Source organism: the organism of the source record quoted next, unplaced genomic scaffold, assembly GCF_019419815.1.
Source record: "Pyrus x bretschneideri cultivar Hongxiangsu unplaced genomic scaffold, Pyrus_bretschneideri_v1 Contig39, whole genome shotgun sequence".
In the NCBI taxonomy this organism is placed as follows: Eukaryota; Viridiplantae; Streptophyta; class Magnoliopsida; order Rosales; family Rosaceae; genus Pyrus; species Pyrus x bretschneideri.
In genome coordinates this window covers 3497767-3512479 of record NW_025999712.1, presented here as the reverse complement: position 1 = coordinate 3512479, position 14713 = coordinate 3497767, and the positions used below count along the sequence as shown (strand labels likewise).

Here is a 14713-nt window from a genome sequence, read left to right as displayed (position 1 = left end):
AGACCCAAAACATGGATGTTTCTCAAGGAACTATTATTTGCAAACTGAATGGATATGATCCCAACAGCAGCTGCAGATAAGAGGAAACAAAGGCGAACACTTTCCGGTGACAGAATGATCCTGAGCTGATTAGAAATGGTAATAAACTCACTCACCGACAATTCCGAATAAAATACAGTACATGGCAGCAAATATCGTTTGAAACTCATACATTTTTCTTTGCTCATCAATGGCACTTAGCTTACCATTCAGATCTTTTATCTTAAGCGCAATGTCACGACGGAGAATTACCCGTCTGACTTTGTCAAAACAAAAACAGCTAGGGGAAACAGAGCTTCTTGTTTTAGGAACAAGAGCATTTTCACCTTCTCGTTCTTGCTTCTCTACATGTTGTCTTAGAATGTATGTGTTCCACTTGTCCAACATGTCCACCATCTCGAAGGACATGGATATGGATATTGTTGGTATTGTTGGAATTTATTAGGTTTATATAGGAAATTGATTAAGATTTGATTTGATTTCGCATTAGGGTATTTTTGGCATTTACGCATTAGGGTTTCTTAGGTTTATATCTCTATAAATATAGTTTGTAATTTAGTTTGAAAAACAACTCAGTCAAAATGTATCGTCTTTGATTCATGTAGTCTTCTTGGCAATTTCATCATAATAGAATTTTATATTCAATTAGTTTATTCGTTGCGTACTCTATATTCAACTGATATGTCTTTGAGCTGATCCAGCCAGATCCTCACGCTGGCCTCCTTCACTTGCCCTTGCTACGCATCTTCGAGAACGGCTTGAATAGCTTTGAGATTGCCAGCAAATTCTGCAATATCTTTCTTGGCGTCCAAAACATGTTTAACCTCTCCTTCCACATATTCATAAGCTATTGAAGCTAGCCGATCTAGTAGCATGAAAATGACCCCGTCAGCCCTTTTTTTAGCCTCAGAAATTGTTAACAGTCGAAAAAGAAATGATGAACAAGAAATGCAGGATGGTATGTGGAATTGCCGATCTTCTGTTCAGCTTATATGATGATTTCAATTTCCAAGCCAATCAAATTTTTTTTTTGGTCAGTCAAGTCAAGTAAATTGAATGGTAATTGTGCTGTCCTATTCATTGACTTGGAAGTCATTGTTTTGCATAAGGGATCGATATACATTGCATATTTGCATATTAGTTGAGGGAATCAATCAACCAAGCAAACAAGAGGACGTTTGTAAAAATAGGTATCTCCTTGCTCCGGTGTCATCGTCCTCTTTTTTTCTCTATGCAGGGACACCGGTACACAAAAGTTTCTTTAGTGTCACTCACTATGGAAATGCAAAGATGACTATATACAGAATTAAAGATTCTTTTAATAACCAAAATTGTAAGTCTTAACAGGAATCAGAGTGATGCACATCAAAGCAGCTCATACAATGAGTTAGTTTAGTGGGTCAAATAGGACCATCGAAATACATGTGATTCTACCGTTCTACACAAGTTTTTCTTTCAAGTAGCGCATAAATGACTATAATAGCAAATGACATGTAGCTTATTATTTATTTATTTATATATTTAGGGTTTTATAATCTCCAAAATTAGCTAAAAGGGTATTGAGAGAAAGGAGAAGAGAAAAACCACAAAAGAGTTATTTAACCACGTCATTCATAAGATACCTCAGTTTAATATGACACTATCCCACTAAGTTTGTGACGTAATTAGGAAACCTTTTTGAAGTTTAGGAGTTCCCCCTCAAAGTGGAAATGTCCCTTTCATTTTTCTTCCTTTCCAACTATATTAACAATTATGGGGCAAAGGGCAGAGGCAATGGCCTTTTAACAAGGGTTTTTGTTGTTGAGTCTGTTTTCCATGACCTTTGGGCTTCTAGGATACATAGTTCTATATAACTTAATAACAAACCCTCACATCATGTACATAAACAGTTAAAGAACAAGAAATTAAACCTGCTCATAGTTTATGAACATGTTCTGTTGTATTTAATAAAAAATCTGGTAGGGATGTACTCCCGTATCCTAACAGGTAGACTATAAAATTCCTCATTTCTAACATCTCCTTTCCTGCTCTGGAAGGGTCTCCACCATGCAAGTCCTCTGTCGTCAACCGCATACTTCGCGTCAAGCGTGTTATCCAGCAGCGTCCCCACTATTATCGCCACTGTCAGGCTCAATGAGAAGATGGTGTTCAATATGTCATCAAACTGCAGCCATCAAAATGATGTAGCATTTCAGATAAACGAAACCATCAATAAAACATGTAAACAAATCCAAACACCGTATGTAATAATTAGTCTATGTGTAACTTACCCATCCACTGTCTGTTTTAACTGGCCCGACACCATTCGGGCTGGTGTTTGAGACAAAATATTGAGGTATTGAAATCCCAAGAAACAGGGAAAGACCCAAAACATAGATGTTTCTCAAGGAATTATTATTGGCAAACTGAATGAATGTGATCCCAACAGCAGCTGCAGATAAGAGGAAACAAATGTGAGCCCCTTTTGGTGATTAAATGACCCTAAGGAGATTAGAAATGGTAATAGAATCACTCACCGACAATTCCAAATAAAACACAGTACATGGCAGCAAATATCAGCAAAGGAATCGATGCAAAGAGTGCGCCAAACTTCCCTCAAAAACGTAAAATTAACACTGTCAAAACACAATGCGGTAACCCCACAGTGTGACATGTCAAACAGAAGGAAAGAACGAACCAAATATAGAGAAGAACATGAAACCAGTTGAAATCTGCATCACACTCCTGCTCCCTACCCTATGTGTGTCAATCCAAGCAAGCCAATATTTTCACTGCAACACATTTCGGAAAATGAGTGAGTTCCTATTCTTTATTAGCAAACTTTCTTCCATTGATATCCAATATTCTTTGATAACTAGCAAGACGTTCAACGAATTATCTAAAGGGAACATCAACATATATGTCAAGCAAAAAGGCTTTCTTACACAGATGCAGTGGTACCGACAGCATCACCAAAAATTCCTTCAAGCAGCATGCCAACAACCTGTATTTGAACATATACAACTACATGTTATTTAACTTTTTAAAATACGTGATTGCTTCCCATTCTTTTAAAGCATTCACAGAGATATGGAAAGGACAAGGGAGAGAAGGAGAAAGGAGCGGCATGACAATTTGCACCTGCAGGTCAGTAGTCTGGCTCACTACACTTGCTGGAGGAGGTGTAGCACCTGAAAGCCGTGCTGCTGCAAAACGTGATCCAGTTGATTGCAACAAAAAATATTATTTACTGAATCAAAACTACGCATTGAACCAAATTAAAGATCTGAGATACTATATCAGTTATGAAATTGTCAAAAAAAGCATAAGCAATGTTTATAGGATAGATTTTAGACCTCTGCAGATTTAACAATTGCTGCTCCCATCATCCCAAAGACATGCACCCCACTGAAACGGGTATGGGAATCCTTTATTGAAACAACAATAACAATGTGTAATGAAAAGGATAAGTCTTCTGAAGGATTAACTTTAATACGTAAGAAGAGAGCCTCGATATTTGTACATACTACATACCAAGGAGCGGATGACATAAGGAAAGAGCGTTCTGTACGGCAACTTTGTTTAAATAGTTTGCTGTTTAGCAGTGTTATAAGCACCAGCCTCGGTGAGGACAGCAGAAAATGACCATTCAAGCTAAACCGAATGAAGCTGTTGAGGAAGGAAGATACAACAAGAGATCCCTGGATCGTTCTCATTGTGACCTCAAAATCTCTGCAATCATACACATTCCTCATCCATGTATTTTTCGTCTCCAAAGTTTATAACTGAAATTTCTTAGAGCAATTCAAGAAGTAAATTCATGTGATCTATACTCTTTGAATAACTTGTTTCAATACATACCTCATGTTCACTTCTAAAATGCCGATCAGAGTAATCATTGATGATTGACAACACCTGCAGGGTAAAAGCAAATGACGCAGTCATCACCGTTTGAAGCCTTGTTCCGAGGAATGTTTGAATCATTTTATTGCTGACATAAACAGAATCGTCTGAATCACGCGAGCTTTATCACCCTGATCAAAGGGAGAACAAAATCCCAACATTAACATCACGGGTTCAAAGCTACGTGAGTGATCAGATCACTAATCTTAACCGGTATATTATAAACTTCACGATATAGAGGACATAACTTACATGATCCCCACCCATCCGAGGCACGAGACTCCTTAATTTGGCTCCCATCCGCTCTGCGAAAACTTGAGCAACTGAGATAAGCAAATCCGTGTGCCGTGCAAACTTGATATCGAATTCGGTACGTGCAGATGAATAATTTCCTAAAGCGCATCATAAATCAGTAACATGTGCATGAGAAGTTAAATAATCATTACTAATTTGATATATATAAAAGAAGAAAATCACCTTTCCAAAGAGGTTAATATATATGCCTACCTCGCGAGTCACCACTTGATCCGCATTGCTCATGTCCTTTGAAGATCATATGAATTCTGAAGAAGAAAAATAAGCAAATTAAGTCTGATGATAGCATTTGTAATTGATACGTAGATAAATGAGTAAATAAGATAGAGCTCAATTACATGAGAAGTCAAATGTTGATTTTGATGTTTGGGATGTGAGAAATCTTGGGCCACTCTTCTCCACTGCCTTGTTCACAACGCTTAGAAAGCGTCGAACATTTGTAAATGGTAAGATCCTGCAGTGGAGTGTTGCAAAGGAAGTCTGGCAGCGTTTTTATGTGATGGCACTCACGAACTTCTAAGGAGGAAAGGCATGGCATGATTGAAATTTCAGAATCCTCTTTGTTCCAACCTTCCACACCTACTTCCCACTCTTCCAACGCTTCCATGTAGGCAATTTCGAGTTCTTTCAACTTTGGGAAAAATGAGTATGATGATGATTTCACTGACGTTTCATCTTGGTCTACTCCCAAAAATTCACCACCAACCTTTTTCACCTTCATCATTAGCACTATAGTCAGTTTTGCAAGGTATGGCAATTTCCCAAGGGGAGGCAAAAACTTGCATTCACTCCATCCAGATAGAAAGATGATTTTTAAGTTGTTCAAAGACATCATCCAATTGGGGCATTTGGCGCCTGAATGCACACGAATGCTTAAAGATTCCAGATTTTCGTGCGGTCGTAAAAGATTCAGTATTTCAACGGTGCTTGATGTCTGCTTGTATTGGACATAGTAAGAATTAATTCCGAGATGAAAGAGTTGCTTCATGTGCCACAATTGTGCTTTCTCAAGCTCTCTCTCATCTTTCACATTCCCCTTTAATATTATGCTGAGACGGCCCTCAAGGTTCATGTCTCTCAGATCTCCCACTTGTAATGCTTCTTTGTCCTCATCTTCATCACAAACCACAACACACGCTTCAATTGTTCTCAATTTTTGTAGTCTCCGAATCCCTTTTGGCAAGTACTCCAGCATATCACAGCCAAAAACATAAAGGTGCTTTAAGCTAATCAACTTCCCCATGTTATCTGGTAGTTTTTCAAGTGACCTGCAATAATTTAGGCGCAAGGTATACAAATTGTACAACTCACATATACTGTCTGGCAATATCTTCAAACCATCATTCCATGACAAATCAATATGCCTCAAATGTACCAATTCACCAATTTCCTTTGGGACTTCAATTATGCCATTTTTACGCAAATTTAATGTCCTAAGACATTTTAGTTGCAAAATGAAATTTGAGTCTATCGTAGAAATAGTTGAACCATACCTCGAGTTCGAGATTCTTGTGAGTGTACGTAAATTTTTGCAATTGTAATATGCAATAGAAGGTGGGAGTGGCTCACCACGTTTCAACCTTAAGGTCAAATGACGAACCTTTTCACCCAAAACCTTTACTTCATTGCCAACACCCTCAACATCCATGATCAAACATTCGTTCTTGTTGAGAGATTGCACAAAGTCATGAACAATATCATGCATTTTGCAACCTATAACTTTACCACTAACACTATCTTTCACCAAATCTTGGAAAAAAGATCGTGCAACTAAGTTATCAAAAAATGCTTCACCAATTTCTCCCTTATCTTTATTCCCTTTTGAATTAAGATAATCTTGTGCCATCCAAAGATTAATCAAATATTCTCTCTCAAACTCAAAATCTTTAGGAAAACTAGCACAATACAAAAGGCAACATTTGATTGATGGGGCCAAATCATAATAACTTAGTAATAATGGTAGGAAAACTTTTTGCTCCACCTCTTCTCGATCCCATATCTTGCTATTCAAAACATCTAGCCATTCCCGCCTTGTTCTCTTATTGTGCATGAGACTGCCTAAAGCTTTTGAGGCAAGAGGCAAACCCTTACATTTTTCCACAATTTTCTTACTAATATCTTCAAACGCTTTAGACTCACCAACTTCTCTATCAGCAAACGCCATGTGATTGAAGATTGATAAACAATATCCTTCGCTCAACCCTCCCAAACTAATCATGTCACTTGTTGCTCTCATCATATCAACAACCTCATGCTTTCTTGTGGTCACCAATATTCTACTGCCATGAGCACCACTTTGTATTAGTGGTGCCCTTAATTGTTCCCACTTTTCACTATCGTGGCTCCACACATCATCTAGGACAAGGAGAAACCTTTTGCCCTCGATAGATCTTGACATGCACTGCAAGACATAGTCCAACTCATTTGAACTTGGGGCACCATCACCACTTATGGATTTGGCAATCTTAATCTCATCAAAAGGGTCCGAGACACAAACCCACACTCTCTTTTCAAAGTGGGATTTAACCTTGCTATCGTTATAAACTAGTTGGGCTAGAGTTGTCTTCCCCATTCCGCCCATTCCTAGAATAGGGATGATAAGGAGCCCCCTTCGATCTTTTCCACCATCACTCAACAACTTTGTTATCAAAATGTCTTTTTCTTTTTCTCGACCAAATACCTCTGACATGACAACGAAGGACGAAGTCTTCTGCCGTTCAGGTAATTGTTGAATGCCTCTTTCTATGTGTTGAAACTCATGCCTTTTTCTTTGCTCATCAATCGCACTTAGCCTACCATTCAAATCTTTTATCTTACGCGCAATGTCACGACGGAAAATTACCCGTCTGACTTTGCCAAAACAAAAGCAGCTAGGGGAAACAGAGAGAGTTACCTTCTTCTTGTTGTTGTTTGGAACAAGAGCATCTTCACTTTCTCGTTCTTGCTTCTCAACCTGTTGTCTCAGCATGTCAGTGTTCCACTTGTCCAGCACGTCCACCATCTCAAAGGATATGTCTTTGAGCTGATCTAACCAGATCCTCACGCTGGCCTCCTTCACTTGCCTTTGCTCCGCATCTTCGAGAACAGCTTGAATAGCTTTGAGATTGTCAGCAAATTCTTCAATATCTTTCTTGGCATCCAAAACATGTTTCACCTCTCCGTCCACATATTCATAAGCTATTGAAGCCAGCCGACCCAGTAGCATGAAAATGATCCCGTCTACCATTTTTTAAACCTCTCTTCAGAAATTGGTTGACAGTGGAAAAAGATATGATGAACAAAAAATGCAAGATGTTTTGTGGCATTGCCTCTCTTCTATCCAGCTTATATGACGATTCCAATTGCCAAGCCAATCAATTTTTTATTTTTGGTCAGTCAAGTAAAGTAAATTGAATGGTAGTTGTGCTGTCCTATCCATTGACTTGGAACTTGGAAGTCTTTGTTTGCGTAAGGGATCGATATGCATTGCATGTTAGGTGAGGCCCCGTGAGGGAGCCAATCATCCAAGAAAACAAGAGGGCATTTTGGTCAAATGAAATATACCCAAATGTTAAGCTAATCACCAATTGGAGTCCTCTTTTTTCTCTCTACGCAGAGACACCGGGACAGAAAAGTTTCTTTAGTGTAACTGACTGAGTTGAAGGTGCACAATAGCTCTAGTTCTTTCCCTAGCAACTCTCAAGAGGAGAAAAACCACAAATAAATTGTCTAACCACGTCATTCTTAAGACACCTTATTTTGATACGACACTAACCCACTGTGTCTGTGACATAATTAGGGAGCCTTGCTGAAATTTAGGGGTTCCCCCTCAAAGTGGAAATGCCCTTTTCACTTTTCTTCCTTTCCAACTATATTAACAACTATGGGGCAAGGGCAAGAGGAAATGGCCTTTTATCAAGGGTTTTTGTTGTTTAAGTCTGTTTCTCATGCCCCTTGGGCTTCTAGGATACATAGTTCTATATATATTAATAACAAACCCTCACATCATGTACATAAAAAGTTAAAGAACAAGAAATTAGACCTGCTCATAGTTTATGAACATGTTCTGTTGTATTTAATAGAGAAATCTAGGATACATAGTCTCTGGCAAGAGAATTCCACCAGTGTAGACATATCCAGTTATTAACGCCTCACTTTACAGTCCAACTTCGCCAAAAACCAAAGTAATTCATACTTGTTTTGTCGTCTAATTGTTATCCAATAAATAAATGAACTATATTTTTCAGTTACATACTGAAATTTTGATAATGGTAATTTAATGGTTAAACGATTTTTTATTTAGTTGATTTTTTTTCAAAGTTGGTCTCCAGAGGATGAACTAGAAAGTATACATGTCCGATCATCTTGCAACATCGCAGAATGAGAGAGACAGTAAAAGAGGTACAAAGGCAGTAAAAGAATGAAAAGAATAATGACAATGAGAACCATTGCTTGGTGAATGCACAAGACTATTTTACCCATCAAAAAACAAAAGAAAGAGAAAGAATACTTACTACAAGAATGAAGCATATCAATCAACATTCTATCAAATCTGAAATCTGTACATGTATGGTCAACTGCAAAGCTCAGCATATAGCTGCTGAGTCCACGAGGGGCTGGGATCCGACAATGAATATGTTCCATTTCTACCATTGCTTACGCACGTTAAGTTCAGCTGATTCCCTATCTGGCTCGACTGCAAGATTGGTGCATATATGCATAAAAAGAACAATATGTCAGTACAAAACCAATTTATAGTACTAACAAAATACGTTGCAGAAGCAATTTCCTGACACAGAATTTCGCGAGTCATTTCTTAAATTAATTTCTTTAAGGCATTAGACTAAACAGCATGCCAAACTAGAACGACTGAATGCAACCATGATCATATTAATAAGCAAGCACTTCTGTCAATCAAATATTAAGGTGGAAGTTGATATGCGCAGAAAAGTACAGCACATTATCAGATAATAAATATTTTGTGACTTACAATTCCATTTTGATGTAGGGACACAGCTCAAGTAATGACACTAGGAACAGTGGTTGTTTAGATTAACCCCTCGAAAAAGAGTTACCAAGCCAAGAGTATACCTGTCAAAAACATGACTTCTGTCAGAAAATGCCTGCATATACTGATACTACACAAATACGAGGAAAATGAACCTTTATTTCCAATAACAAAACAACAAAGTATTGCCAACACATGCAATCCAAAACAGCAAAGTAGAAGCCGCTATCAACAAAGTGATCAATTAGTATTACAAAGAGAATAGTGATAACACAATGCCTTCTCCAAACCATTCTGATGAAAAACAAGCATATACAGAGCATCACACATCAACTGTGGCTACCAGACTTTCATGCAGGGAGTCGATTAGGTTCATGAAGTCAAAGAGTTGAATCAGACATCGAGGAGGAGCTTACCCAACAATCAATAGTATCAAACAGAGGACCCACAATACATATTGATACGTCTTGTGTTTAGATTTAACTGGAGTAGTAACACGTCCAGGGGGAGCATTCTGTTGGGTAAGCCATTTAAACTGGGGGTGGATCAAAAACAAAAATCCAAGAAGAAATCCGGAGACAAATCCTCCAATATGAGCAAAGTTGTCCACATGTGGTAGAATTCCCACTGCTAAGTTATTATGATGATGAAAAGGAGAGTAAGCAATGCTGCTAACTGCAGATCGAAATCTGAAACTGTAAGATCAAAGGGTAGTGCACATACTATAAGGAGGTGCATCATTGAGTATACAGAATTTTATTTACCTTATTTACATACATTGTCCAATTTGATGTGAGCTCTGAAAGCATGCTTCCTAGTAAACCAAAAAGTGCACCAGAAGCACCAACAGAAATACCATATTGAATAAAAAGAGCTGAAAGCAAACTCCCACCAAAACCAGACATGAGATATTGGAAACCAATTCAAACTGCCGAAGAACAAATTCGAAAAACATTAGAATTTCAAACCAATTAGTTAAAACAGTTCATCAAAACAACTGTACATGATGTAGATCCGCATCAAACTATTATTTTTTCAATCTTTTCAAATAGACGGCATCTTGAAACATTTCAAAATGAGGCGCCACGTCTACATGTACAGGATATCTAAAACAATCGTTGTTCCCACAGATGTGATGGAAACTGAAATAATCTCTCAGCTTCTGTTTCAAGCAATTTTATTCTGTAAAATGGAATACTATGTCTAAAACTAAAGTTTGAACCCCATTTTCAGTGTATAAACTCTTTTCTTTGCTCACCGCTGAATAAAACGTCCTCTTGTTTCCATCAAACCAAACAACATACTGGTGTAAGTTATAATGCAACCAGCACTACATGACCACTACTCTAGGATTACAATTCAATAAACAAATGCATAGAAATCCTCTGTAGATTAATCGCAAGGTAGCTAAAGCCATCTTCTAGATTTATGAAAAAAGTTTTGCACTTGGTAACTAATTTATTATTCTACAACTTATATCGTGTGCTTTATCTTTTACTACAAACACTTATGGATGTAGCCATACATGCATGATAACATACATGAAGCTAAAAATCCAGATGCATACCAAATCCAAATTCTTGCTCAAGCCGAATTCCAATGAATACAAGACTCAGCACATTGGCAAGCACATGGAAAACTCCAGCATGTAACCACATACATGAGATCTGAGATCAGCCGCCATCCTTGGTGTTGATGAACCACTCTCTGCGCGTCTAGAGAACCCACCTTTTCTAACCTTCAGGATGAAAACACATGGGAAACAAGTTAGATATGCAACTGAGACCTATTGACCCTTATGGGGCATGTCTATAGCTCTTATTTCCAAACAGATGATAGCTCCGTCTCCCTTGTAGTGCTACTTTTAGCAGTTATAGACTTTGGATGATGCATACTGAAATGAGCACATTAAACAGCTTAAAAGAGTGACAAACAAGTCCTTTAAGAATGCACACCCGCTCTTACCAGAGATATTAAGACAAAACAATTTCCATGATCATTCTACCATTGGCATCACAGACCAAGGAAAGTCAAACGAAAACGAAAATTTTGAAACCAAGTCGCTAAAGAACACTAATGTAAAACTTTAACCCTATAACATACTACAGGGGACATTTTTATTAACATAGCAATTTAATCAAACCAAGAACTAACTACTGCACCTCTTCGAGCACCTTTCTTCTTTGTTCAAGCATTTCTGATACGCCGACATCAAATAGACATCAAGCATGGCCTGAATGTCACTAAATACCTAAAACCCTCGTTACCCCTCAAGCTTCATGCAGTTCAACTATTTTCTTTACACATATCTAATATAACCAAAATTCCAAATCCACCAAGTCACAAAATTTGTAAAAACATAACTTTCACAATTACTCTTGCCTAAAAAGTCTCAACCTTGATTGATCCCACTCTAATTTCACAAAAAAAAAAAAAAAAACCAGTCAAACTATCCAACCCTCCTCGTCATTATTTCACCAAAAACACACAAACAAAAGAAACTTACATGAAGTGGGACCGCCACTGCGTCAGTTCCCCACAATCCACAACTAAAATTTTCCAAATTTCCACATGCGAGCACCCAACAAATCCCAAAAACACAAATTTCAATCCAAAACTGCAAACCCCAACAATTTTAAACATAGAAACTAACAAAAGAGTGAAGCTTTATGTGGTTGAAAACGGCCCAAGAAGTGGGTTTTCCTTGAAGAGCTGAAAGGAGAGGCGATGAGATTTTCAACGGAAAGGACTCCGGATCCCTTCCACCAAATTCACAAGTTCGGATCCGGGCCTTGAAATTTGATCCAATCTATTATAGTTTTTATAGTGGATCCTAGTTGTAGTTGTTGGATCAAATTTCAACGACCCGGATCTTTGAACTTGGTGAATTAGGTGGAAGGGAGCCGAAGAGGATACTTTTCCATTTTCAACCACTTTCATCACACCACGTGTCATTATCTATTAGTAATATCAGCTTAGATTTTTGTTTAAGCGTGAACTTTGTAAGTTTTTTAGATATTTTATGTTGTAAATTTTTTTTGGATTTTTTACCATGGGATTAATCCTGACCGTTGAATTTTTCAAAATTTTAATATCAAGTACGCCACAAAATGCCACATGGCACAACATCATCTTTTAAATTTCTTTTATCGTTTGAAATGTAATGGTCCAGATCAACAAACTGTAGCGAATCCAACAGCTGTGGGGCGCCCAAATTGGAGCCGTTTGGTTCACTTTGGTGCACGGGGTTAAGGTCAGTTACTTGACGTCAGGCCCGTCGTTACTTATTGCCAACAGGCTACAAAGGAAGTTCAACGAGCTTCTTGGAGCCCACCAATTGCCTGCCCAATTTGGCACCAACGGACCATCATTTTTTTGGTCAAGGGCAATTTAACCCAATTTCCTGGTGAATTGGCAAGAATTATGATGAGCATAGTAGAATTTTCAGCAATGGAGTATATATATACCTAAAACAGTCAAGAAGCTGTATAGTGTCTTTTGTTTGAACTTATAATTTATACAGAAGTTTTATTCGAAATAATGTTAATTGTCAGATAACTTCAAATGCAACATTGTCAAACCAACGACGGACTAGTTAATTTTAAGATCAATTTTAGAGCGACCCCTCATAAAGCTTTACTTATAGTTGTACTTTTGTTGTGGGTGGGGTTTTTGGCGAAGTCCTCCCCTATTTGGTGCAGTTCATTTAACGGGGAGCTTCATTGAATCACAATAATATGCAGGGATACAAAATGATTGAAAGGAGTTGTCACACCTCGATCCCAACATACGTTCAAGATTAACACGTGACGTCACCAAGTATAAGTATATCTAACATACCCCGCCTCCAGGATATGTACAAAGCATAAATCAAGATTCGAATTGCGTAGTAATTTTAGTATACTTTATGGTTGCATCTAACCTCTTCGTTAGACTGCTTACGTACCGTAAAGGGATCAAGCCATTCGTAGTTCACCATTTCAATAAACTCCTATCACCACTGCAAGTCATTACTAAATACATGCAATCAGAATAACTAATAGAAGCGGTATACTTTCTTTGTATAGCTTGTCTAGGCATATGAGACATATACATACATACATACATATATATATATATATATATATATATATTCAAGACATGAATCATCAACTTGATTTTGGTTTCAGTATAGGCATGCATATAGACATTTACACTTAATAGGACATCCATTGTATAATTTAAGCAAACAACATAATACGTATAAACGTGAAATACTTAATCGAAAAGTAACCACACCAAATTGGATCTGTCAACTATTGATATCTATACCAGCCATAATAAATTGATCTTGAACTCATAAACATAGTAATGTATTCAATAAGAGAATATGTATAATGTTTGATAATCCATAGAATAACATGAAATCCCTAAACTATAACATTCATATAATTATTCGTAACTAGTACACTAGCCCAACCATATCAACGATCCTTAACTATTATTATAGAAAAACCAAACTGTTTATTCAAGTGACTGAATATAAAAATGTAAATTCCTAGCAGTCTTAAGCTCTTCATCCGCTGAAATAATGAAATAAAGAATCACCAATAAATCCACAGCCCAAACAAGAGTCATATAATACTCTAATAATAGCATTGTCCAATCAAATATTCAGCATCAGCATCTGGCAATGCCATTTCAGCAATGTTCTTTTCAGTGCGTAAAGGGTAGGACAAATATGGCACACAAAATATTCCAACGTATCTGGCCTCGATTATGGAATAACATTAATGTTTATAACACAAACCCAACCCTTAAATTCCTAAAGAGAACAGAATTGAGGTTAGGATTTCAATGTTCTTCCCTATATATGCAACCAATCATGACTACCCGGTTCCGATTCAACTCCTAAACAATACAACAAGCATCATCTCAAATATGCATACAAAATATCGAATTAGAATTCGAAACCATGAATTGACCCCAAAACTAAAAGTTAAAACCTTGGGAAAATACTTACGCTAGAGGAGACCCCACGAGGGGAGAATCATTATTTTCACTTGGGTCGAGCCAGATTCCAGCGGGATTGCCCGAAAACAGAGAAAAGTCGCCGGAACACGTCAATATGTTTGGACCTCGTTTTCTTTATACAATGGTTTTCAAAGGGTGGGTATGGTAACATTGAAGACGGCCTCGCTACGAAACTATAGCTTCCGACCTCATGTGATTTCATTATCGTATGAGGAAATTATGATGAAAATAGTTTCAAAGGGATCCCGTGAGTGAAGGAGGAAGAAGGAGAAGTTTCTTTCCCCCCCTTCTACTCCTTTCCCTTCTTTTCGTTTCTTCCCGATCCTCCTCCACCTCTCATCTTTTGTTTTCTCTTTTTTTTTTATTATTATATTGGGTATTGTTATTAGAATTCTAAAAATATCATTCTACACCTCCAAACCTTCTATATTTGGAAAGAAAAATACACTTATGAATAGTGTAGAATGAGATTTTTGG

At 37.5% G+C, this 14713-nt stretch overlaps 1 protein-coding gene across 36 annotated transcripts; it reads right to left on the bottom strand.

Moving 5' to 3' along the window:
• Positions 1 to 2329: 2329 nt before the first annotated feature.
• LOC103941986 (putative disease resistance protein RGA3) lies at positions 2330 to 14580 on the bottom strand. 36 transcript variants are annotated; one of them, XM_048564464.1, is made up of 16 exons: positions 14226 to 14580; positions 11730 to 12626; positions 9988 to 10961; positions 9640 to 9898; positions 9206 to 9306; positions 8730 to 8911; positions 4575 to 7455; positions 4429 to 4484; positions 4174 to 4313; positions 3880 to 4052; positions 3553 to 3750; positions 3375 to 3446; positions 3160 to 3224; positions 2964 to 3022; positions 2717 to 2810; positions 2330 to 2470 (listed from the first exon to the last, which is right to left on the bottom strand). In XM_048564464.1, the coding sequence occupies exons 6-7, from the start codon at positions 8866 to 8868 to the stop codon at positions 4583 to 4585; spliced, it is 3012 nt and encodes a 1003-aa protein (XP_048420421.1). In that variant the 5' UTR covers positions 8869 to 8911; positions 9206 to 9306; positions 9640 to 9898; positions 9988 to 10961; positions 11730 to 12626; positions 14226 to 14580; the 3' UTR covers positions 2330 to 2470; positions 2717 to 2810; positions 2964 to 3022; positions 3160 to 3224; positions 3375 to 3446; positions 3553 to 3750; positions 3880 to 4052; positions 4174 to 4313; positions 4429 to 4484; positions 4575 to 4582. The 36 variants fall into 36 exon arrangements, with proteins under 36 accessions (XP_048420421.1, XP_048420422.1, XP_048420412.1 ...); XM_048564465.1 differs by lacking the exon at positions 2330 to 2470 and adding an exon at positions 2603 to 2633; XM_048564455.1 differs by lacking the exon at positions 2330 to 2470 and adding an exon at positions 2603 to 2628.
• Between the last annotated feature and the right edge of the window lie 133 nt (positions 14581 to 14713).